The sequence below is a fragment of the Equus asinus genome, chromosome 1 (assembly GCF_041296235.1).
Source record: "Equus asinus isolate D_3611 breed Donkey chromosome 1, EquAss-T2T_v2, whole genome shotgun sequence".
In the NCBI taxonomy this organism is placed as follows: domain Eukaryota; kingdom Metazoa; phylum Chordata; class Mammalia; order Perissodactyla; family Equidae; genus Equus; species Equus asinus.
The window spans coordinates 148,531,335-148,555,968 of NC_091790.1; the positions used below are offsets into that span (position 1 = coordinate 148,531,335).

Sequence of the window (24,634 nt, forward strand, 5' to 3'; positions counted from 1 at the left end):
ATGTGTGAGCTGATCCTAGCATGCAGCAAGGCCCATCATGTTACTATGTAAAATACCTAACCAACTCATAGGGCTTTCTGTTTTGTGTTAAAGTCAATGAGGAAATATGCTTTTGGATCCAAATAATCTTAGAGTTAAGATGAATCTTTACTAATCAGATTTAGGTGGGTGCTTTATAGATTTCATCCAAAATTTCAAAATCAGCAATACTGATTTCAAAATTATGAAGTGGCTCTACAATTCTATTTCAGAATATACTGTTCTCGGGCCAGCTCCGTGGCCGAGTGGTTAAGTTTACGCACTCCACTGCTGCGGCCCAGGGTTCGGATCCTGGGCGCGGACATAGCACCGCTCGTCAGGCCACGTTGAGGAGGCCTCCCACATCCCACAACTAGAAGGACCTGCAACTAAGATATACAACTGTGTACTGGGGGGGGGTTGGGGAGATAAAGCAGGAAAAAAAAAAAATTGGCAACAGTTGATAGCCCAGGTGCCAATCCTTAAAAAAAAAAAAGGAAGATTGGCAACAGTTGTTAGCCCAGGTGCCAATCTTTAAAAAAAAAAAAAGAATATACTGTTTAATTCAACACATATCTACCTAACAAAACAGAGGGAGGTCACCCTGTAAAACACCCCTGCCTCAACAGGAAGCTGTAGTATGATAGTGCTACAACTACTACATTTCCTCCAAAAGGGAGAAGTTTGCCATTAGAAGAGCTGCCATAGGAAAGAGTCCAATCCCTCATGGGGGGCAGCAAGTGGGTCCAGACTTCCACTGCACTGAGTCGGAACTGTGGCAACCCAGTCAAGTTGGAGCCACCATCCCAAGGGCTTGAAGGAAATGTTGCTATTGTGGGAAGCAGAGTTTTATCCTCAATCCCATTGAGGATAAGGCAACCAAGTAAAAGGATATATACAGATAACAAGGGGGAAATAAGGTGAATAAAACAATCTTACTGGCTAAAATGGAATTTGTTTGAATAAATTATCACAAAGCGAATTTTCTTGAAACCAAGCAATAGAAAGGATGCTATACTTTGATGGCTCAGAAGACCCAGTGAGATTGTTAATTCCTTTAATGTATGCGCGCACACACACACACACACATTTTCCTTAGAAATATTCATTGTTTCAGTATGAAACCAAGTATTTTTATACTACTTCCCCATTTTCTAAAGCTCCTGGGAAGTGCTTGTACTTGCAGAGTGTGTCTTTACAAATGACAGATAAGGGGCCAGCCCAGTGGCGCAGCAGTTCAGTGTATACGTTCCGCTTCTCGGCAGCCTAGGGTTCACCAGTTTGGATCCCAGGTGCAGACACGGCACTGCCTGGCAAAAAGCCATGCTGTGGCAGGCATCCCACATATAAAAAGTAGAGGAAGATGGGCACAGATGTTAGCTCAGGGCCAGTCTTCCTCAGCAAAAAGAGGAGGATTGGCAGTAGTTAGCTCAAGGCTAATCTTCCCCCCCCCAAAAAAAAAAACACGACAGATAAGCACAGATGAGACCCAGAGCAAAGTGCCAACTTCCTTACCTTCCACAGATCAGGCGATCCTTCCACAAGTTTGGCTTTCGTGTGACAGTATTTTAGAGCCAATTGCAAACACTCAGTTCCAAATTCCAAGTCATAGTCACTACACTAGGTAAAAAAAAAAAAAGTTAAACTAAAATAGAATTTTAATTAAAATTAAACCTTTTATTTCATAATCAATTGCATACAGAAAAGGGGCCAGAGAACTCATAAACTCTTTAATCAGCTACTGATTAATCAAGTCATAGAACAATTTTCCCTATGCCCTAAAAGCCAAACAAAACAAACAGAAAATAGAAATGTTGCGGTCATAAGAGTTTTGAACTTCCTCAATAGTTTCAGGTGTCAGATTAAATATAATACTTTATTTCCTTTGCTCACAAACCACATTTCTAAACGTGTTTCTAAAATGCCTGAAGGCATGGGTGAGGCTCACCGTATCAGAACTTGAATTTAAGAAATATATGTATCCATAAAAACCCAAATCCCCCATCTTATATTTGCATCAAGATATTTGCAGATCACAGCTCTCTTCTTCATTTTAATATTTAAAATATCAATATATCCTTTTTTAAAAGGATATTTAGATTCTGAACATAAAAACAGTTCATTCTTTCATTGTGAGAAAAAAATGTAAAGGCCTCCCCTAGATCTAGTAAAATACAAGCATTTTAAGCAGAACCACCACAATAATGAATGTAATATAATTTAGCTGAATAATACTGAGGACTTATCATGTCTAAGCTTTGTATTAAGTACCTGCATATAAATTTAAATAGTCACGTATTATTTCCTCCAGTAACTCAGGCCTAGAAGGGGAGGCTGATCTATAGCAAATATTTTGCAACAGAATGTGATGGATGAAGCACTAGAAGCATATCCAGAAGTAGTCGAGGGATAAAATATTTAATACTGTGTGAGTGCATCAGGGAAGGCCTATCAGAGGAAAAGGTCTCTGATCTCCTTTTTAAATACTGAATAAAATTGGAGGAGAGAGATATGTCTTTAAGGCAAAAGGTGCCATAGGAAGTTACAGAGGTGTCAGACATCTGGAAGATTCTCATTTTAGAAAGAGCATATCCATATAAAAAATACTTCAGGAAAGCAATGAATATGAATATGCCATTTACCACCCTTTATCAACGGTTTGTGAAATTAAGGTGAACCCATCTGGGCATGGCATTTTCTATTTTGGAAAAATATTAACTATTGATTCAATTTCTTTAATAAATTTAGGTCTATTCTGATTGTCTCTTCCTGTGTGAGTTTTGATAGATGGAGTCTTTCAAGGAATTGGTCCATTTCATCTAGGTTATCAAATTTGAGGACAGAGAATTCTTCATATTATTCCTTTATTAAGCATTGGTTCTATAAAGATGTCCCATTTTGTTTCTGATATTAGTAATTTGTGTTTTCTCTTTTCTTCTCAGTGTAGCTTATTGATTTTATTAATCTTTTCAGAGAACTAGCTTTCAGTTTTGCTGATTTTGTCTACTGATTTTCTGCTTTCCATTTCATTGATTTCTGCACTAATATTACTTTTCTTCTACTTACTTTGGAATTAATTTGTCTTTTCCTAATTTCCTAATATGAATGTTAGATTACTGATTAGATCTTTTTTCTTTTCTAATATATACATTAGAAGATATATATTTCCCTTTAAGTATTGCTTTTGCTGTACCCAAAAATTTTGATAAGTTGTGTTTTTGTTTGTGTTTAGTTCAACATATTATTAATTTCTCTTGAGATTTATTCTTTGACTGATGTGTTATTTAGAAATGTACCATTTAATCTCCAAGTATTTGGGGATTTTTTTAATCTTCCTATTATTGATTTCCAGTTTAATTCCACTGTGGTCTGAGAGCAGATGTATAATGTATAAAAACATTATATGTTGTTTTAAATTTGTTAAGCTGTGTTTTATGGCCCAGAACCTGACCTATCTTGATGAATGTTCCATGTGAACTTGCAAAGAACACGTTCTTTGGTACTGTTGTATACAGTAGTTGATTGATTGATGGTGGCATTGAGTTCAATTATGTCCTTACTGATTCTTCTGCCTACTGGATCTGCCCATTTCTAATAGAAGGGTGTTGATGCCTCCAACTTAGTAGTGGATTCACCCACTTCTCCCGGCAGTTCTATCATTTTTGCCTCATGTACTTTAAAGCTCTGTTGTTATGCATATAAATTAATATATAAATAATATATATAATAAAGGATTATTATGTCTTCTTGGAGAAATAACTCCTTTACGTAATATCCCCCTTTATCCCTGATTACTTTCTCTGAAGTCTGCTCCGTCTAAAATTAATATAACTACTCCCACCCATCTTTTCATTAGTATTAGCCTTGTATATCTTTCTCCATCCCTTTATTTTTAATCTATGTCTTTCTATTTAAAGTGGATACCTTGTAGATAACAGAGTTGGGTCTTCTTTTTTAACCCCATCTGACAATCTCTACCTTTAAATTGGTGTATTTAGACCACTGATGTTTAAAGTGATCATTGATATAGTTGGATTAACATCTACCATATTTGTTACTGTTTTCTGTTTGTGGCCCTTATTTTTTGTTTCTGTTCTTTTTCTGCCTTTTGTCATTTGAATTGAGCATTTCATACAATTCCTTTTTCCTCCTTTCTTAGTATGTCAGCAATACATTTTTTTTTACTTTTTTAGTGGTTGCCCTAGAGTTTGCAATATACAGTCACCACTTATCCAAGTCCACTTTCAAATAACACTATACCACTTCATAGGCAGTGCAAGTACCTTATGATAACAAAATATTCCTAATTCTTCCCTCCTTTCCCTTGTGTCATTGATGTCATTCAATTCTGTTAGGTAAATTAAGAGGAAAAATATAGGTTTTTCTTTTACCTTCACTTATTTATTTTCCAATGCTTTTCTTTTCTTTATGTAAATCTGAGTTTCTGATCTCTATCATTTTCCTTTTCTCTGAGGAACTTCTTTTAACACTTTTGGAAGACAGTTCTACTGGCAACAAATTCCTTCAATGTTTGTCTGAGAAAGTCTTTATTACTCCTTTACTTTTAGATGATAATTTTAAGGAGTGGAGAATTCTAGGTTGGTGGTTTTTTTCTCTCAGCACTTCAAAAATTTTACTCCACTCTTTTCTTGTTTGCATGATTTCTAAGGAGAAATTGGATATAATTCTTATCCTCTTTGCTCCTCTATAAAGTAAGGTGTTTTATCTCCTCTGGCTTTCTTCAAGGTTATTTCTCTTTGATTTTCTGCAGTTTGAATATCACATGTCTAGGTGTAGTTCATTTGGTATTTATCCTGCTTGGTATTCTCTGAGCTTCCTGGATCTGTGGTTTGGTGTGCGACATTAATTTCAAAAAATTGTCAGTCATGATTGCTTCAAATATTCTCTTCCTTTCTCACTTTCTTCTCTTTCTAGTATTCCCATTATATGTATGTTATTCTTTTTGTAGTTGTCCCATAGTTTTTGGAAATTCTGTTCTGTTTCTTTCCAGTCTTTTTTTTCTTTCTGCTTTTCAGTTTTGGAAGGTTCTATTGAGACATCCTCAAGCTCAGAGATTCTTCCCTCAGCTGTGTCTAGTCCACTAATGAGCCCAACAATATTTTTGATCTCTAGCATTTTTTAAATTTTTTCGTGGATTTTTCATCTTTCTGATTACACTGCTCATCTGTTTTTGCATGCTGTCTACTTTAACTGCTGGAACCCTTAGTACATCAATCATATTTGTTTTAAATTCCCTGTTCAATAATTCCAACATTTCTGACTCTGGTTCTGATGCTTACTCTGTCTATTCAAACTGTGTTTTTTATCTTCTATTGTGCCTTGCAGTTTTTTTTTTTTTTGATAACCATATTTGATGTATTGGGTAAAAAGAACTGCAGTAAATAGGCCTTTAGTAATGTGGTCATGCTGTTGGGGGAGGGGAAGCATTCTATAGTCCTATGATTAGGTCATGGTCAATTCATGAGTCTGTGCCTCTAGACTGCGAACTTCACAAGTGCTCTCAGTTCCCCACCATTAGGTGGGGTAGGATAGCTAGAGTGGACTAGAATGGGGTATATACCTTCCCCTGGGTAAGGTAGGCTCCAAAAAAACAGCTTAGGCTCTGGTAAAACAGATTCTCCGGAGTGCAGGCCTTGTTAAGAAGAACAGAATGTACTAGAGTATTTCAAATTGGTTACTTTTCCCCTCACTCTGCCAGAAGCAGGAGGGGATTCTTCTCAGCTATTCACTGTGAGAACCTGGTTGACCTCCTGTAAATAAAACTCACAAAAGTGGGAGGTGTTCCCATGACTGGGTCCCTCTGGAGTTTTTAGCTCTCAGACTTATCCTCACTGGGTCTGCTGTAATTCATCAATTGTGATTTAGGTTTTCCTATCCTGGCTCTGCTTCCTATGGTGATTTCTGTTTATGGAATTTTGCTCCAGTAAGTCATGATTCTCTGTATCTGCCTTTCTGTCTCTGCAATTTTGAGGACAGCAGTTTGCCCTGTGATCTCATTTTTCTGATGGATCTAAGAAGAGTTGTTGATTTTCAGTTTGTTCAACTTTTCACTTGTTGTTAGGGTAGACTGAGAACCTCTAGACTCCTTATAAGCATGAGAAAGCAGAAGTTCCCAATATACTCTTTCTCAGGAGACCACAGGAGATGGTGCTCCACAACAATGAGGAGTAAAATGAAAAAAAGGAAGACATAAAATACAGAAAGAAGGATATCCTAACACAGGAGAGGAGTAAAGGGAATTACTAGGACAGTAGTGAAGAATAGTCTCAAGCTGATTGCTACACAAGAGGAGGCAGAATGAGAAACCAGGTGAGAGACAAGATTGTGGTTCCTCAGGAGGGGTGACTACAAATGGAAAATAAAAGGTACATAAACATACAGATTAAGAATGAATAGAATCTCTTTGGAAGGTCTCAGGAGAAACTGTTTGCCCCTGGGAAGAAAGACTAAGGGACAGAGTTGACATGGGGACTTTATTCTTACCCTTGCCATGTGTACACTGTCTTTGTATTACCTATGGGAAAAAAAATCATGTAATATTTACATAGTATAATGTAATATGCAATATAAATGTTATACTCCCAAGAAATAGATGCTTACAACTAATAGTTAACAATTTTGTTTCCTAACATATATTTAATACTTCCAACAAATCAGTCTGATGTTCTGGTGGTAATTAAGTTGCAGAACATTTAAAGCCCTAAAGACCTCAATCTGAAAACAATGTACGTGTATTATTACATTATAAAATATGATATCTGGCTGCTATTATGATAAACATAGAGATATTAATTTTCTCGCATGTTAATGTTTTATCTTTTTTTCTAACAGTAACTGAAAGCAATTTGAAAACCGTACATTAAAATTCATAGCAAAAAAACATAATAGCCATGTGAGATGTCTGGTACAGTGTCTAGTTTATGGCTATTCCTTGATAAAGTCCGGATACTTAGTGGTTATAACCTTAGATAGTTAACCATACAAATCAGGGTTTAAGAAGTAGCCAGAAGCTAATCAGTAATATCTAACTGTTGTGTAGAGTTCTGTATTCTCTGTAAAGATATTGGGGGTAGCTCTGACAACGTGCAACATCTTCTCCCTCTGCTTTCCCTTACACCCAATTTCCATTAAGAAAAATAGAAGAAAAATTAGCAGTGAAATTAGAAGAATAAAGATAGAAAATGAAACAAAAAATTTAAAGTATAACAAAAGTTATTCTCAATTGTGACTATAGAATAACAGATCTTCTCTTCTCATTTTGCAGTGTGCTGTAAACTGCACATAGTTGAAGTTTTCTTATTACATGTATTTTGCTTTTCTGTTCTTTTCTATAGAGCAAAGTGACTATTTAGTGTCTAATAACATAAGTAATAGTCTGTAATATACCTCCCATACTGTTCGACATTTTCCATGGATCATCACCCTGTAGCCAACCTCCTTCCCTGACCTTTCTGCTGTACCATCCTCTCTGTTATGCTGCAGGACACTCAAACTCACTACAATAGGTGCCTCACCTCCTAGATCTGAAGGAATATTCACTGATTGCCATCACATCTACTGCTTTTCCCAACCACTACTTACTCTAGGGCTTAAAGGTAGGGTTAACATTCCAGATCCCTACTGCACTGCTTCCATGCAAAACCTTCTATCCTTCCAAAATTTGTGTCATCTGGCGAAATCTTTCAACCTTCGTAACATTATCATCTCTCACTACTTCGTAGGCTCTGCAGTTTTAGGCACATGGATCAGTCTTTATTTTTACTCCAACTATTGACATTATCCTGGCTGAATTCAAGGTCCACGTGCACAAACTTTCAAATACTCTAGCAGTTTCCTTGACCTTTATCTTCACTTGAAACAAATAATTTCTGTAATCAAACCTGGAAACATAACTTTATTTCTGTGGCTCCTCTAAAATTTTTAATTTCCACAACTCAGTTTCTGACCAGAACCTCCATCCATCATTTTACCTCACTGAGGTGTCCAATTCTCTAAAACTTCCATTTGCTCTTGGTTAGAAAACTCCCATTTTCTTAGACTGCCCTTAATCAACCAGGAGACTATGGCGAAAGGCATGGAGAATTTTATTACTAGCCTCCCAACTACCTGATCTCTTGTCCCTCCATTAGATCTCCTTTATGAACTCCAACTACAAATTAATCATATAATCTGTTTATTTTCTGAATCTGTAGTTCATATTTTTGAGTTGTATAGTTTGAAGAAACAAATAACCTACAATTTTCATTATGAAAAAGTTTAACCCACTCCCTTCACCTTTCTTTGTCTTCCCCAGAGGCAATCATTTTTCCTTCTTTCAACTAACTATTCTAGTCCTCATCTCCACATTTAACAGTAAACTAATGCTGATTAATAAATACACAATCTCAGTGGCAGGTAGCAATAAACTTATTTCTCACACACATGGCTGTAGGATGGCTGAGATGACTGTCTTTCAGGCTGTAGGTTGGCTGTGGCAGCTCTGATTCAGGGGTCGTACTTTGCAGGCCAGGCTAGAGGGGCAGCAACCAACCAAAATATGCCTTCCTTTTGGTAATAGCAGAAGCATAAGAGGGAAAGCCCAACAACGCAAGCACATTTAAGCTTCTGCCTGTATCACATCTGCTAAAATCCCAAAGCCAGCTAGGAGGCCAAATCCAGAATCAAGGAGAAAGGAAACATACTTCACTGTCCAGGAGGCCATGGCAAGGGTGCAAAAGTAGAACACCATAGCAGAGGACTGAAGAATCAGGATCAAATCATTTACTTATTACACCATATCTATAAATAACATAGTTTTGATGCTGCCTGTTAATTCTCTGAGTTGGCCATCATCTATGGAAGAATTTTGTCTTCTCTCCTCCCAACCTCACCACAATACATACTAACACTTCCCATTCTCCACTTCAGTATCACAATTTTGGTTGAATTGAGTGTTTACATCATCAACTATGTGAACACTAGTCAAAGCTAAGTCAAATATTATAACTTCTCTTCTACACAAGTCTTTGTTTTCCTTCTAATTAGAACTTATCTTTTAAATGTTTAGTTTTCTATATACTTATGACCAAACACTCAGCGAATTGTCTAAAATTACTCTGAAGATGTTCAGACACATAAGACATTACTTTAATATTTCTGAAGAAGCCACCCTTGGAGTCTTCTGACCTTTTTTAACATACACTGTTTGCCCTCTGTCAGTCACACGGCTATCATCCTAAAAAACTCCCTATACCAGCATTCCTCTCTCTGCTGTCACGGATCTCCCATCTCCTACATCCCATGTAATCTTTCTTGATTGACTCCCTCATTTTTGTAGAACAAATCCTCTATCAGATTTCTGAGAGAGGGAGTATAAGAGCTAAGTTTTTAAAGCACTTTTTGCTGCATTATATCTTTTTTTCTTCTCCTTTATTTTCTCCCTTTTGGAAACTTCTTGAGTTTTCACTCTCTCTTATTAGACTTCTAATTTTCTTTTCTTTCCTATATTTTATTTCTTTGTCCTTTGTGGGGAGGGTTCCACAGATTTATTTTTAACCCCAGATCTTTTTTTAATTCTCCAAATGTTTATTTTTTTAGCATTCTGATCTTGTTTCATGTTTGCAATAACTTTTATCTCTGTAATGATATTAACAGTAACTTTTGTGTGTGTGTGAGGAAGATTCACCCTGAGCTAACATCTGTGCCACTCTTCCCCTACTTTGTATGTGGCTGATGAGTGAAGTAGGTCCACACCCGGGATCCAAACTCACAAACCCCAGGCTGCTGAAGCAGAGCACGCGGAACTTCAACCACTCTGCCAAAGGGCCCGCCCCAAGAGTAACTTTCCCTGCATAATTGCTGCTTCCTGAATATTACTCTTTACTGTATGTTTTGGGTTTCTACCACAGTAAATGCGTGCTTCAGATGGTGCGATAATACTTCTTGTCAGCTTATATTTAAGAATGGAAGATTAAAAAGCTATTAAGCAATGAGTGCAGGGGTGGGGTTTGTGAACAGTGAACTCCACTGTAGGGTGATGGGGTTGAGATGTTTACCAGGGAACCTCTGAGGTTTTTTAAGCTTTCTTCTTAGACTAGACAGAGTCCTCAAACAAAACTTTTCCAATCTCCAGCCAGGAAGGAAAGCCAAGCCACCAGGATACAGGCTGTTGAGTGGGAAAAGAGGCCATTGCCTTCCCCATTTGGCAGGCAGTATGCACATGGTCTGCTAGTCACAATTTTGGGCAAAGCACTCAAGCCCTGACTACACTCCATGTTCTCCCCAGACACAGGGAGCACGCTTCAGTTCCACCTGCCTGTATGTGTGGGGGCAGGGGGTGGTCACAGAGTAGGAAGGCGATCTAGAGATCAGACTGCTTCTTAAATAGCTTTCAGCAAACTCTATTTTGTCTCCCCTTGCTCAGTTTCAGAGGTACCTGGTGGTATCAGGTCCTGAACTCTTAGGAAATTCTACAGCAAACAATTTTAATTCTTAGCTATACCTCCAACTTGCTTATAATTCCGCCTTCTCAGATCTACTTAGTCAGCTACTATTCGTTCACCTGCTTTCCAGCTAGTTGTTTGCCATTGTCACCTCTCCTATTCTCCTTGTTCTTGTGGGTTTATGTTGTTTTTAATCCCTTGCTGGTAGCTTTAGTGAGGTTTGAGTAGTGAGCAAAATTAGATAAATACTCAGTCAGTTATCTTTACCCAGAAACAAGAGTATGTGTACTCTAATTAGATAAATATTCCAAATTGTCTTCCGTAAAGGTGGTTTCAATTTATATTCCCATAAACAAAGTAAGAGAATGTAGCAGAGTTGTTAACATGAGGTAAATGAATAGGACTCAGAGGATTGAAAAAACCTTTGAGAAAATATTTTGTGTATAATGCGATTATTTTTCTGGGAAGGGATTCCATAAATTTCAGAGCTTTAATAGCACACACACAAAGTCAGAAACCATTGTTTTATGGTAATCATGTAATGGTCCATGGCTACAAATAATCTGATTACATATCCTTCCAGTCTTAACATCATTACAATATTATTTCTGCAAGGCAGCCTGGGAAGTTTGCCCAACAAAGAACAATATATACCTTAGAAAAAACTAAATCAAAGGCATGCATGCACAGGTTTCTCTCTGCAGTCATAGCTCCATGCTCAGAATGTTTCAAGTAGAAACAAAATAGGCTATCTCACAATTAGATAAACAATGAACACCTGCATTCAATTTATCTGAAAATCAAACTTGAAGAATTTTGCATACATTTACACTGTTTGAATTATGCAATGTATTTTAGAATTCCATGAGAGACTGTTATCCAAGAAGCTTTGTTCTTAAAATATATCAGATCATTTTATGAGTAAATAAACTTAATATATAAGACTAATGATATACATGCAACCCTCACTCTTTAGGAAACAAAGTACAAATGATCTGGCTAAGAACAAGATTTCTTTGGGTACAAACTTTTAAATGAATTTGCAAAGAATTACATTCACAAGAGGCTTTCAAACACCTATCAGTTGAAAAAAATGAACAACTACCAGTTTATTCACATTTTTGCCAGCTCTACCCAATGAAGAAACATTATGAACATAGAGACAAATACCATCAATATCTATCATTTAAACATTAGTTAGAAGATTATGTTTGCTATTCTGCATCCAGATAATTAGCAGGAAAAAGTAACATGGGAAAATGAATTTCACCAGTAATTCTAAAACTGAATTTTTAACAATTTCTGTTGAACTTCACAATCAAATATTGTTAAGCACTATTAAAAACTAAGAATTTCACTGGAATATTTTATTCTTCTCTCTTAAACATCCTTTGAAAAAGTAAACCAATCAAAAGTTAGCAATAAAATTATGAAGAAATTAAGATATTGCCCAGAAACACAATGAGTAGACATATCACACATGAGGTATCTAACTCCAATGTAAACTGAGGGAAAAAATGAAACCCTATATCACTATCCACTCCCAGAGATAAGAAGGCTTTAATTCATGCAGCGAGAACTGTCACAAGGCTACTGCTATGATTTAATCAAGAGATCATGAGGATGTGAAATACATCCAGGAAACAGAGACAAGGGAGGACCCAAAGCCAGAAGTCACTTCAGTAGCAACAGGACTGGTGACATTACCACCCAGCTTGGAATACGTAGGAAGAAAAGAGCAGGTCTATTGGTTAGGCTAAAGTCATCAATTAAATTTAACTTACCTGTGAGGCATCTGGTAAAATACTTATAAGTAGTTGTAAATATATGCCCAATATTTATGGGAGAAATAGGAAACACTAATGATCAGAAAAGTTGGGAAACATCTATCCCTTTACCAAGCAAGTATTTATGGAAAATTTCTCAGGCAATATACTAAGCACTGACAATGAGTAAAGCTCGAAAAACCATACTAGCAAGTGTAACACAAGATAACAGCCATAACGGAGGATGTTCATAGACTAGCAGAACTGAAGAGAAGCACCAATGATTTTAGATCACCTTTTTTCTTAATTGACACACTACAAACTGCACAAAATTTAAACTGAGTTCAGTACAAGCAATTAACACTATAACAATACAGCCCTAGTCAGACATTATCTCAAGTCTTTTATTGACCAATAGTTTCAAAATTATTTTCCCACCTTCTGTACAACTTTCCCAGTAGCCTCTTGCTGGCCCACTCCTTATACCAATGTTTAGTACTTTCTGCCTTTTCTCTCTCATATTTCACATGATATTTTCAAATCATGCAAGTCATTCAAGTCAATCTAGTTCCCTAGTATCAACTCTTGCCTCAAACATTATCTATGAAACTCTTTCTATTTTATCTATGAAACTCTGTGACTCCTTTGCTTCATGAACACGTCTTCTTTCTTCTCTACAGTCTATGTCCTTCAATCATGATGCAAGTCGTAACCAAGAGAGTGGGAATTAAATGTGCCTCAACACTAGGTCATCAAGGTGAATACTAACCAAAGAAAGCTATTTGGCAATAAAACAGAACAAAAGACTGGTATGTGCAACAACATGGATGAATCTCAAAACCATTATGATTAAGTGTAAGAAGCCAGACACAAAAGCTTACATACCTATGACTCTATTTATATGACATTCTAGGAAAGGGAAAAATATAGGAATAGAAAACAGATCAATGGGGAAAGGGAACTTACTGCAAGTTTGGCCATGTGATTTCCTTCATGCAATAGAACGAGGCAGAAATGACAGTATACCAGTTGCAAATCTAAGCTTAAGAAATCTTGTGTGTTTCCACTCTCATACCTCTGCCATATCAATGAGAAGAACACGCCTGGATGGACTGCTGGTCAAATAAGGATGAAAAAAGAATGGAGCAGATCTATCCAGCGTACAAACACTTGCAGTGTAAAGAAGATCTGCCTGGCCAAGTCCATCCAAGATCAGCAGAGCCCCAGGTAAGCCACAGATCCATAAGCATAAATTGATTATTATTGGGCTACTGTCTTCTTGGATGGTTAATTACACACCATTTGTGTAGCAATAGCAAACCGATGTAACTGTCGAAACAGTTGTTTGAAATTAGCCAAAAACTAGGAAGAATTCAATGAATAAATAATCTATAGTATACTAAAGTAACTTGAAGAAATAAACTACAAATATGTGCAACAATAGAAACAAATCTCAAAAACGCTGTACTAAAAAGCAAGTCAGAGACAAATACTACCAGTATGATTCTACTCATAAAAACATTCAACATCAAACAATTTTAGAATCATCTACATATGTGTTAGGACTATGGAGGAAGGAACGAAAATTATTAACACAAAATTAAAGAAAATAATAGGAGGAAAGACGATACAATTAGGAACAGGAATGCAAACAGCAAGGATGTCAAATAATGAATTGGCAGCATTCTCTCTTACAAGCTGGATGATGAAGACATAAAATTAAACACCTATTATCTGTCTTTAAATGAATCTATCAAATGTATATAATATATGCTAAGGAATATACTATATCAAACATGCATATTAACACATACATACACACAAGTCTTGCTGAGCAGAAAGTGGACTAAGGCCTGCATGACCCTCCCTCACCAGCAGAGAGCAAAGCTGTGGTCCCTATGCATAATAATGGTTTTAGGGTACCCTGTATTATCAGATGTTCAAAGGATTCCATTTTTAACTTTAAAGTAAAACTTGTACAATGCAATTTACCTACCATACAACCAACATCCAAAGGAATGGTACTTATTCCTTTTAGAGCAATATTTTGATAATATATAGTGGACTTAGCAATATACTAGGTAAGTGATAGTCTGTCCAAAAACTTAAAAATTTCATCTTTATGCTCAAAAATCATGGTCTAATAATACTCTTTCATAACAAAGATTAAAATATGTTTTAACATACTAAAATATGTCTTAAGTAAAAAAACAAAAAAGTTCAGTGGCAACTCTAAAGACAAAACATAGGACTCTTACCCACCCCCAGCTCTCAATCCTCTGAAAGAACTGCATTGCCTCCCTGATTGATGATTATTATTTCCTGAGTGTTGACATTTATTCTCTGCTATTCAATGTAAGCAAAAATACACTCCCTTTCCCAAAGGATTATCATGATATTAAACAGACATCTAACAGAAACAGGCCTAGATTAAGTACAAAAAAAAAAACAGGAAAAGAAAAAGCTCTCTGATTAGTTTTCATTGTGAAATTATCAAGAGTAGGAAACATATGTAGATATTATAGAAGGAAATCCCTCTTAAAATGTGGATGTCAGGAGATCAAGATAGATCATCTGTCCTACAAAGCCAGTAACAGAGGTACTGTTTCTCCTGGGAATCTTCACATGAGGAGAAGATTTAATAGCCATCAAGTCCATTAGGAGTTAAAATTATCTTAATTTGTAGGCATTGGGACCACAAAAAAGCTGAAGCAATATTCCTGGGAAAAAGTGATTAATCTATGTTAAATACATTTAATCAGTTCTGCATGTGTTATGTTTTGAGGTTAAAAGAGAGAGAGAGAGAGTTCCAATACATAAGTAACAGTTCTTGCCAAAGCTTGGGGTGTTCAAGTTGTGTAATTTTTTTTCCAAGAAAGTATAATGCTTATGAAAGATCTCGGGGGTGATTACACTGGAGACTAGAAGCTCTCTCTCAATCGATCAAATGTATAGCAAAAAGGTAAAACAAACTTCCTCCCCAAAGTAACTCCAAATTGGACAAATTTGGGATCAATTTTGTCTTGTGCCTGAAAACTACCAAATTACAAAAATGCTATCACATTTGTCCCAGACAGTGCCATTTCTGGTTGTTTCACTGCTATATCAAAGAAAAAATAGGAGTTTGAATCTTGCTGTCTTTCCAGGTTAAAATAGAGTAAAAATCAGTGCCCTGGAATAAGACATTCTAGTTTATTTTCATGTTTTAATTTTGTCCCATTTTTCCTAGAAGAGTAAAAATATTTCATAGGATCCTTTCATCATCCACCTCAAAGAAATAGCAGTTCTTTTACTTTCTTCTTTCCCAAGAATGGGAAGTTTTCCAATCCACTCCAGATCAACCTGATTATCTTCAAGTAGATCTCAACCTTGGGGAAAGGCGAAGGAAAGTGGCCAGGACTGAAGGGTATCAGGTAACAAGCACCCTTAACACTTTTGTTCAGAGTGCATCTTGCAGCACAGACAGAAACGTAGTAACTCCAAGGGAATAGCCATCAGAGAGATTCATATGCTCTCCCCAGAGTGAAATACTCTTTCATTCATACATTCAATTCATTAAAAATGTTTCTAAGTTAAATGGTAGTTTTTTCTTAATACTTATGCTGTTAAGAAAATGTATACATCAATACAGGCACTAGGAGCCAGCCCCGTGGCCAAGTGGTTAAGGTCGCACACTCTGCTTTGGCGGCCCAGGGTTTCACCGATTCGAATCCTGGGTGTGGATATGGTACTGCTGATCAAGCCATGCTGAGGGGGCATTCCACATGCCACAGCTAGAAGGACCCACAACTAAAAATACACAACTTTGTACCGGGGGGCTTTACGAGAAAAAGGAAAAATAAAATCTTAAGAAAAAAAAAAAATACACGCACTAAGGTAGAAGCGGGGCTCCTTGGTTCAGCAATAAGTATGCAATATGTACACACTCCCCCTTTCTTTGCACAGAAATGGAAATTCACCACACCTGGCCCAGATGTCTTCCCTATCATTGACTTGCTACACAATGCTAGGCCATATTCACCACCACACATTGCCTCTGCCTAAGGCTAAGAAACTCTGCGTAATTTTAGTCTTTTCCTCTTGGTTCTCCATAAAATTCAGATTAAAGCAACTTCCTGTTTTAACTTATCCTCTCATTATATCTAATATTTTTAAAACCCACATATGTGTTTCACCTTACAGGTAAGTGACATTAATGAACAACTGTCCACTCACTGTCTTAGAACCTTTATGGAGAGAAAATATCTTCCAATTTTTCCAGGATACTTTTAGAGATTTCTTTATGGTTTCTCCTCCATTGCTTGTTCCTTTATATTATTTATTCAGTCTCTGGAAAGATTCAAGAACCCTGCCTTAATTTTTAATTAAAGGATGTATATATCTTGGATGTTTCATTGTGGAAATACATTTATTAAATACAGAACACTCTAAGTATTGGACTACATTCAAAAGACCACCAGTCTTTCTTCAAATTTTAAGTTAAAAACACTACATAGCACTACAGTTAGATTAAACCATAATGCTCTTGCACATGAATTCATAAGTTGCTTCTTTGTTTATAAGAACCACAGATAAAGAGCTCCCTACCTCTAGTTTTCATAATGGAATACTTACTATGTTTTGAGAGGAAGAACGTATGGTAATTTGGGGTTATTTTTAACACATTGGTCTGCCAACCACCAAACAACACAGTGTACACTTCAGGCCATAGGAGGAAAAGTGGGTCCCTTACCAGTGGGCTTCTGGATAGCCTGTATGCAACAGCTGGACTTAAATCATCAAAACAATTAAAACACACTATTAACCCCACTGTGGCAAACTTCATAAAAACTAGAAATCTAGCCAAAAACTTTGTTATTGACAAATGTATGTAAGGTGTAACTTTAAAAATAAGTTTTTTACCCAACAGAGTTTTAATCACTGATTATATTCATGAATCAGGTCAGGCTTACTCAAGACCCCATGCTAAAACGAATTTAGCACTGGCAATAGTTAGGAGCTTGTTAAACGATTTATTCTTTTACAGACTACCTTATGGCTAGCATTTCTACCTGTGCCTGACAAAAACAGAAAGAAATTTTGATAAGAGGTCCCCCCTTGAAGAAATAGCTCATTTTCAAATTATATTCCAAAAATATCAGATTCTTGCTAACATTCAGTATAAATCATATGGCTCCGGAAACCACAAAATACGTCACCCTCTGGATTATCTTGGAATAGTTTATCTGCAGCAATTTTTAACCTAAAACTATTTACAGGGTTCAATCAGGCCCTCCACTCTCCTTAGACAGGGTACACTCAAGTAATACTCAATTAAGATAAACAATTAAGAAATACGTTTACTTTAACCTGAATGAGTTAACTTATACATATGTGGAAAACTAACTCCTAAGAGGTATTGCTTGAGACTGTGCCTAATCTTTTCTTCTCATCTGTAAACTCATAGTTAGGTTACAAACATACGAGCCATCCTAGGTACAGGCACGGAAGAAATGTCTGGGACTCTATGGTCAGATTAGGCCTTAAATTATGTATTTTCATAAAGAATCTCTTTAGTTAATAAGAACAAAAGGCCTAAATAAAACGTAATTCTCATTTGGTTACAATCACAAAAGACATAAAATGGAAAAGTTTCCAGAAACCACGATGTCAACCACAAGTGAAAGGAATACTGCATTAAGCTCTGTGGGACTTTCAGATCAGATTAGACCAGAAAACGTTCCTGCTTGTTTCAAAAATTCTCCATAGCTTCCCCTGAAGTTACCAATAAAGAAAAGGTAAAGCTAACTCACCAACAATTAGGAGCTGAAAATCATAGTACTTCTTTTTCCTAGCTTTCTTTCTTGTAAGTGATAAATTCTGTGAAACCAATATCACCTTAAAGATCACAATAAAATACACTCATCCATCACACACACATACCTACACACACAACTTAACTGCCATATGTAAGCAACTGTGCAAAGCAATAAGAACCATTTCATTGCACTCTGGAAATTCTAAGGCACATACAGAGTTTTCTAATTTTGTAAATTTGTCAACACCTCATTATTATCCACACTATTTATATAACATGGCTTAGCAAAAATCAGATTACTATTCTCCAGGATATTTAAAACAAGACTGTTTTTATCTTTACTTGCCACTACCCCTCACCTATCCATATTTCCCCTTTACCTTTAATTGAAATGCAAAGTTTAAATAAATAAGTGAATAAAATTGTCTACAAGTCCATCAGTTTCTTGTGTAGAGGTACACTCATTTCTTGGGTGTCATATGAGTGATCCACAGAAAGTGTTCCTTATGCAAGTAAGTTTGGGACATGCTAGCTTAAATTTCAGCAACTTTATTTCAGAGACTTTAATTTGCTAATATGCATTTTGAATATTCAAATAGAAGATATTACGTCTAGTATTTCCCAAATATATTTCACCATGAGACCTTTTCCCAAAACTTAGTAATATATTCAGGATAGATATGTTCCATTTTGAATAAACTGTGTTCCATTTTGAATAATGTTCCACGGAACACAGTTTGGAAAATTATGACTTAACCCATCCTAGCTCAGCTTTTCAACACTTTTTCTGTAGAATATGCTCACAGTCTGTCTTCCTCTCCCAGTTTTTCTCCATTTCCCTGTTTCTGAGTCTGTGTTCTATTTCTATCAGTCTCTCTCTGTCTTTATCTCTGTCTGTCCCTGTCTCTTTCTCCTCTTTCTCTCTCCTCCTTTCTCATCTCTGTCTCTCTCTCAGTCTCTGTTTTACTTTGTCTCTCTCCATCATTTTGTCTCTGTTTCTCTCTCTTCCCCTCCCTCTGCCTCTATTTCTCTCTCTCTTTCTACCCCTCCCTCCTTCTCTTCTTTTCTCTTTCTCACCCACATACATACACCTTTCAAAAATATAATCATTGGTTTTCATGGCAACCATAGCATCTGTATATTAATAATGAGCCCATATTTAATAAGCAAGATTTTGATTATATATCCTAAAAATTTGCTTTCAACTCAATAGATCAATGAAAGCATGTACTTTGTTTTATTTTTGTTTTAGTCATTGATGTTACTGTTTCCAGAAACATCTCTTAAATAAAAGCTTAAACATTCTGTCTATTTAATTGTAGAGGGAATCAAACCACTAATTCCATTTAATGTGAAAATGATCTACTAGTCTAATAAGAAAAATATGCTAAATTAACAAATCAGGCAAATCATATATACTTAAGGGTAATTAAAAGGTCAAAGCAGGCACAAATATTTATTTTAACCTGTTCAATGAACTAAAGGAAACCATGTCTAAAGAGCCAAAACAGTACAAGAAAGTTGCCTCACCAATTAGAGGATATTAATAGAGGGATAGAAATTATTTAAAAGAACTAGATAGAAATTCTGTAGTTGAAAAGTATAACAGAAATGAAAAATTCACTGGACAGGCACAACAGTACGCTTGAAGACTCAGAAGAAAGAACTGGCATATTGAAGAGAGGTCAACTGAGATTATCCTATCTGAGGAACCCAAAGGAAAAAAGAATAAATGGAGCCTCAGAGACCTGTGGGACGTGACCAGGCATACCAAAGTATGCATAATGAAAGAACCACCCAGAAGGAAAAGAGAGAAAGGGGCAAAAAGAATTTTTAAACAAGCAATGGCTGAAAACCTCCTAAATTCGATGAAAAACGTTGATCTATATATTGAAGAAGCTCATTGAACTCCAAGTAGAATAAACATAAAGAGATCTACATCTGGATGCAGGATAGTCAGAGTGGCAAAAACCAAAGACAAAGAGAATTTTGAAAGCAGCAACAGAGAAAAACTTATGCACAAGATTCACTAGCAAGATTAACAGCTAATTTTTCAATAAAAACTATGGAGGCCTAAAGGCAGTAGGAGAACATATTCAAGGTGCTGAAACAAAAAGATTGTCAACCAAGAATTCTATATCCAAAAAAATAATCCTTCAAAAATGAAGTGGAAATTAAGACATTCCCAGGTAAGCAAAAACTGATAGAATGTTTTGCTGGCCAGCATGATTAACAAGAAATACCAAAGGGATTTCTTAAAGCTAAAATGAAAGGACACTAGACAGCAACCTGAATCTACATAAATAAAGAGGACCAGTAAAATTAACTACATACACAGGTAAGTATAAAAGACATATAAATGTATTCTTGGTTTAACTTTCTTCCTCCCTCTTATTTAAAAGACAATTGCAAAGAACAGTAATTATAAATGAGTATTGAAGGGTATACAATGTATAAAGATGCAATTTGTATGACAATATAGCACAAAGAGAGTACAGAGAACCCAATATTGTGGAATCTTGTAATGTTTAAGAAGAAAATGTGGATTTTAATGCTAAAACAATTTCGATTAAAAAATATATAGGATAGACAGATGCATCTGCAGTCAGTACCCAACCTTCAAGCCACCAGTTTGGGAACTCTGCTGCAATGTCACTCTTAGTCCTAAAAGATTTATAAAATATGTAGAATTTCCCATTTTATATATAGAAAGTTCACTCTTTAAAAGTATAAGCAGTCTGCTGCTGGAGTGAAACATTTACTCAGGTTATTTCCTCCAGAATCCAAATGATTGCCCTTAATCCTTGTGTCATTAAGATATAAAAGTTTTGTTTACTCATTGCTAAGTTCACTTCTTTATAAAAACACTATTTTTCAAATAAAGGCCTTCATTGCATGTGTAAGTGTTCTAATGTGTTATTTACTAAATGCATGTGTAAATGGCCACACCAAAATAAGATACACTAGAGAAAATAATTTCAACTAAAAATATAAACCTATATCCATCATTTCTTCCAGGTTTTTTATTCTTATACGGGAGGAAAATATTTTTACTGAGTGGCTATTATCTGCCAGGCACCAGGCTCAGCACTGGGGCTAACAGGGAACAAGACAAAGTCCCTGCCTTCCTGGACTACACACTATAGGGGGAGAAAGGTAACAAATAAGTAAACAACAAACCAAAGAGGTAATTACAGATGAAAATAAGTACTATCAAGAAAATAGAAAAGGGAATTAGAAAATCAGGAGAAAGCATAGCTAGGGAGGCTTACTAGAAGCTGATATTTAAGCTGTGATCTAAAGAGTGAAATTAAGCCAGAGCAAAAGAAAATGAAGTTGTGTCAGTTGAGAAAAACGTATACGGCCAGTCAGGCTGGTATTGCTGCTAAAACCACAAGAATGCTACAGGTTTAGCACCTAATTTTTTTCATGCCAGAAAGTTCATGGCAAGAGGAAAAGAAAAAGGAAACAGGTTAAGAAAAATTAAAAGAAGAAGTATGGCAGAAGCAACATCTAGAATTTGTTGACTACAGAAAAAGATTGAAATATTGGTCATAACTTTTTCATTTCCCCATAGAACGATACACGCACACCCTTGCCACCCCCTCATAAATGTGCTTACTGTACTAAGCATCAGTGCTTACTGCACTGATGTTGGGACTGGTCACATGGCTCGCTTTGTCCAATGGAATGTGAGTGGAAGCGGCAATGTGTTCGTTCCATGCCTATTCCTTATGAAAAAAAATCACATCTTTCCACTTATTCAACTTTCCACTGTTTTCTTATCATTTCTGCCATTGCAGTAAGAACTTCCCCAAGGTAGCTGCTGCCCCTTCAGCCTGGGCTCCAGCAAACACACATTGAGCAAACCTGAGCACAGCCCTCAGCAAGGAGCTACTCATAATAAGACCAGCCATAATGAGAGCCACCCAGTCAACCCCAGCCTATATCAACCAACACCCAGCCAACCTGCAAACAGATGAGCAAGAATAAATGATTGTTGTTTCATGCCATAGAGTTTTAGGAAGATTTGTACATAATAACAGCTGACAAAGACTTCTAGTATCAAACACTATACATGGGTTAGCTCATCCAAACCTTGAGATAGATACTACTTTTAGACTTGTTTGATAGATAAGGAAACTGAGATTGACAGGTTAAATAACCTGCTTACAGTCACACAGTTAATAAGCTGGAGAAGCAAGAATCAAACCCAATCAGTGTAATTTCAAAGTCCTGTTGTTCTTTATCACTGTGATAATCTCCCTCCTCCTAGTTGGTTGCAGTCTGCTAACAATAGCATCATTAAGTATATCCTTGTCCTATTTGAGTCTAGCATCTATGGATGTGAATTATAAAAAATTAACTAGGAACGCTAATTTGTGTTTGCAGATTTGTTTTTGTTGTTGTTTCTTCACTCAGGATCTAGTTTACCTGGGTGCAAACTAAACAGTGCTACCAAGCCTTGATACCACCTTAAATAGTATCACTGTTTTATCTTCGAGAAAATGTAGAGTCAAGAAGCAAGCAGCCACACCAGAAAAAAAATGTGTAATTTTACTATTTATCAATTAAATTAGATAAGAAAATTTAAAAAAAAAAATTCCTTTCAGTTTTCACAAAAATGTCTACTGAAAATAATATATTAGTGTGAGATGACATAAGCATACAATTTGATAGTGACAACATCCTCTTGGAAAAGAAAATATGACAAGAATGTTCTTTTAAGAAATAAAACTAAATTTAATAAATTCCTTCATCTGAATCAAAAAAGCCATGGAAGTATAAAAAGTAAAATTTACTTAAAATGCAGTACTCAATGTATAGCTCAGCTTTTTTCACATATTATGCTGCTTTATATACCCTTAAGAGATGACATAAGATGATGATTTGCAATAGGGTTGAAAACAAAGGGCATGTATGCATTCCACAATCCATCAGAATTAGGTATGCAGTAAGTAGACTAGCCTGCTTCTACTGAAAGGAAAAAAGTCTGTGACTTCCTGAATACTCTTGATTCCACTTAATATTTTGTGGTAGAAAACACATAGACTGAACAAAATAATGTAACCTATCTTTATCAGCCCAAGGAGGCTTTGGACATTTACTCTTTTTCTTTTCTTTTCTTTTCTTTTTTTAACTCACAAAGAAACTTGAGATTACCTTAAGAGAAAAAAGTCTGGCCAAAGCATTTTAGAATATTTAGTTATTCTCAGCAATGGATGAAATAAAATTTTTCTTTGCGGTTTTCTTGTTACTCTAAAGACTATTATGGCTATGAAAAGGGTGTGTTTCCAAGAAAGGAATTCAGTGTCATTAAACACATAAGTTTAATAGGATGCTTCCTGAACCTCCTCCCTGAACTATAGCCATGAGAAAATAATGGAGTTAGTCATCCTATTTCTTTCTTCTATTTCAAATACATTTATTCTCCTAAAGCATGTATATCAAAAACATACTCAACATTAGGACTAAACCACAAAGTTAAACCAAAAAGATGAAAACCACACAGATAAAAAGACAATATGCTAATAAAAATGCACTGCTGAACATACTCCCAACTAACCAGCTAAGGAAATGGTCTCTAGTCTTTTCATCCTGGGTTACAAATCTTATTAAAAAGATATTTGTATAAGTAATTAAACCTTTTTTAGGCAAGTATCATCAAAATGTATTGAAATAAAGTAGATCATTGTTGTAAGAATCAGTTTCAGAAAATGTAACAGGTATTGTAATCAGACTGCAGTTTTTATCTTGTTTTTGGCATTTAAGAGATATAGACCCTGTGCAAGTGCCCTGACTTTCAACTGCAAAATGGGCACATCACCTACCAGCTACCTGCCTTTCATCGAGTGGGTACTCAAGGAACTAGTCTGCCTCTTCCTTTGCATTAACTGAAAATTACACGTTAATTTAACAATGGAAGTGTATCCTGGAGTGAGGCCAAAGAGGACATTTTAAATCAGTTTCAAGCTAACCAACAGTCTTAAAAAGACATGTTTACTCCTCCTGGGTCAATCCCCGCTCTATACAAACTCCCAACTCACCACAGCAGTCAAAACGCCTTCTTAAAGTGGAAGCTTAGACACAGACTCCCAAATGAGAACTGCAGCCAAAGCAAAGGGCATGTAGCTCTGAACAGTAATAGGGACTCATCCCTTTTGTTCAATAAATAATACATTCTAATCTTTAATTGCTATGTATAAATTTTAAAGGAAGAAATATATCATTGAACAGAAATACGTTGTGGCTAAATACGTTTTAATTCTATAAGCTAAAGGATTATTACTGGAGCTTTGCACACAAAGGCCAGTATTTTTGCCACTGTAATGAACGTTCTGTTTTTCCTCCCCTCCCATTACTAACTTAAGTCTGAAATCTCAAAAGCAATTGTTTCTTCTCTAACAATTTTAAATAGCCTTGTAGTGATTCATCTGGTAAATGTCTTTACCACTATAACTCCTCACATACTTTAAACTGCATCATTCCAGCAGTTCAGTCTGGGCTACATTAATATCTCATGCCTATTTATGCTCATGTAACCAACCAAATGACCATGGGCTGTCTTTTCAATCTCTACTCAGTTTTTTTCAGATAATCATTGCCTTATT

The 24,634-nt window shown here is 36.0% G+C and overlaps 1 protein-coding gene across 10 annotated transcripts in view; it reads right to left on the reverse strand.

Annotated features, from left to right (window-relative positions):
* Positions 1-24,634, reverse strand: part of CRPPA (CDP-L-ribitol pyrophosphorylase A) — a 282,457-nt gene that overhangs the window by 203,439 nt on the left and 54,384 nt on the right. For all 10 annotated transcript variants that reach the window (XR_011503279.1, XR_011503278.1, XM_070509410.1 and 7 more), the window contains one exon: positions 1,534-1,638. Coding sequence is in view for 8 of the 10 variants with exons in the window: in XM_070509410.1 (XP_070365511.1) it covers positions 1,534-1,638 (105 nt within the window). In the remaining 2 variants the exon portion in view is untranslated. The remainder of the gene's footprint in view (positions 1-1,533; positions 1,639-24,634) is intronic.